This window comes from Gavialis gangeticus, unplaced genomic scaffold (genome assembly GCF_001723915.1).
Source record: "Gavialis gangeticus isolate Ggan-Ray unplaced genomic scaffold, GavGan_comp1, whole genome shotgun sequence".
In the NCBI taxonomy this organism is placed as follows: Eukaryota; Metazoa; Chordata; order Crocodylia; family Gavialidae; genus Gavialis; species Gavialis gangeticus.
The window spans coordinates 7260552-7262325 of NW_017728991.1; the positions used below are offsets into that span (position 1 = coordinate 7260552).

The 1774-nt window shown below is 51.7% G+C and overlaps 2 protein-coding genes across 4 annotated transcripts in view; one reads left to right on the plus strand and one right to left on the minus strand.

The window, feature by feature from the left end:
* PECAM1 (platelet and endothelial cell adhesion molecule 1) overlaps positions 1 to 1774 on the plus strand; it is a 110631-nt gene that overhangs the window by 7120 nt on the left and 101737 nt on the right. The window lies entirely within an intron of this gene.
* MILR1 (mast cell immunoglobulin like receptor 1) overlaps positions 1 to 1774 on the minus strand; it is a 21537-nt gene that overhangs the window by 6344 nt on the left and 13419 nt on the right. For all 3 annotated transcript variants that reach the window (XM_019516728.1, XM_019516727.1, XM_019516726.1), the window contains one exon: positions 1352 to 1423. In XM_019516728.1, the coding sequence (XP_019372273.1) occupies positions 1352 to 1423 (72 nt within the window). The remainder of the gene's footprint in view (positions 1 to 1351; positions 1424 to 1774) is intronic.

Here is a 1774-nt window from a genome sequence, read left to right on the forward strand (position 1 = left end):
TAAAAATCAAACATCTTACTATAGCACATTTTAATTGTATTTCAAAAAAAAAGTCCTTATTTGACATCCATTTGCATAGTATATATTGTATATTGGGTGTGGCTGGGGGAGGTGGGAAGGTTTGTGGAAGGGTGTGGGTGGGTGTGAGGTTTGGGGGGCTGGGTCCAGGGTTTGTGGGTTGGTGTGTGCCCCCATGGTGCACAGCCCCTGCTGGTAACAGTGGCATCAGCAGCAGTAGGCAGCAGGTGCTCATGGCAGGCAGAGTCCCCACAGTGGTGCGCCAGTTTGGCTGAGCCCTGGGATCTGCCCATGGCAGCAAGGAGCCGGCCTGGGCCAGCCTGCTGGCATGCAGCTTTGGGCAAGACCAGATTGGCTGCCAGCATGTGGGACGCCCAGCACTGTGAGCAAGCGCTGCGTGCTGTCTGGCTGGGCTGGCTCCCTGCCTCCTTGTGGTCCTTCCAGTTGTCCAACGGGGAGCTGCACATGGAGGCACGGAGTCAGCCAGGCCCTGCCCAGCAGGGCACACTCCTGGCTGTAGTGCTGGGAGGCCCACATGCTGGCACGGAGCCAATCCAGCCGGCCTGATGGCACGTGGTTCCCAGAAATAGTGCCGGGATCCGCACGTGGTAGCATGGAGCTCACCTAGCCCAATGGTGTGCAACTCCCCACAGCTCCAAGTTCACGTGCCATCGGGCCAGGCAGGCTGTGTGCCACCACGTACGGCTCCCAGCTGTCCTTCCGGGAGCCACTTACCATCGGGTCAGCCAGGCTGGCCAGCACATGGGGCTCCCAGCGCTGCAGCCAAGAGCACGTGCTGCTGGGCCAGGCTGGACTGGCTCTGTGCCTCCATGTGGGGCTCCCAACACAGGATGCGGGAGCTCCCCTCCCCACTTACCAGCTGTCTGGTTGCGGGCCCTCGTGCCCATGCCTCCACATGGGGCTCCCAGATGGAGTGCTGGGAGCCCCATGGAGGTGGAGGCACATAGCCCTCCCAGTCTGCTGGCGTGCAACCTCCAAAAGTGCACCTCCTGCTGGCTGTCAGAGGGGCAGCCATGGGCCAGAAATAATTGTTTTTTGGAGGGGCCTTGCTGGCCGGATAGAATAACCCGCCACAGGGCATACTTTGCCTGCCCCTGTGTTAAAGTAAAATTTGAAGTTATCAAACCTTGAAAATGGCCTGGCTACAAGTAAATATTTGACTAGTGTATCAATGCACCTTGAATGGCAAAATACCAAAGACTTTTTGACATTGCTTAGCATGACACCATATCAGACTTAAATTGGTAACTGCATTTCCAGAATGTTAATCATACATGAAGTGCTCCATTCTGCACACCCTTACAAGACTTACCTCTTTTATCTCCTTTCTCTTTTCTAATAATTGAAATGTTGGCGTATTGCTGTTGATCAGATTCATCATTTGCTGGAGGAAATCAATAGAAAAGGAGTTAAAAGACAAATTGCAAGGAATTATAAGTAGCTGGATTTAATTTTGGGAAGGGGGACAGAGTGAGACTCAACCTGGGGTATAGGAAACACAGTATCTTAATGCAATCAAGGGAGACATTATGTTTAGTGCTGTCCTGGGATGATTTTTTAGCTCTGTTTGAGCAAAGTGGTTCTGAATCACGTCAGAATTGAGTAACATTGAGAGAGAAGAATTAAACTACTTTTTGAACAGTACAAAGCAAAATATGGAACCTGTGTGCTCATTTTGTAAGTCTGCTATCAACATACAAGTCCTATCTTCAGAGCTTATAAATGAATGCTGTGC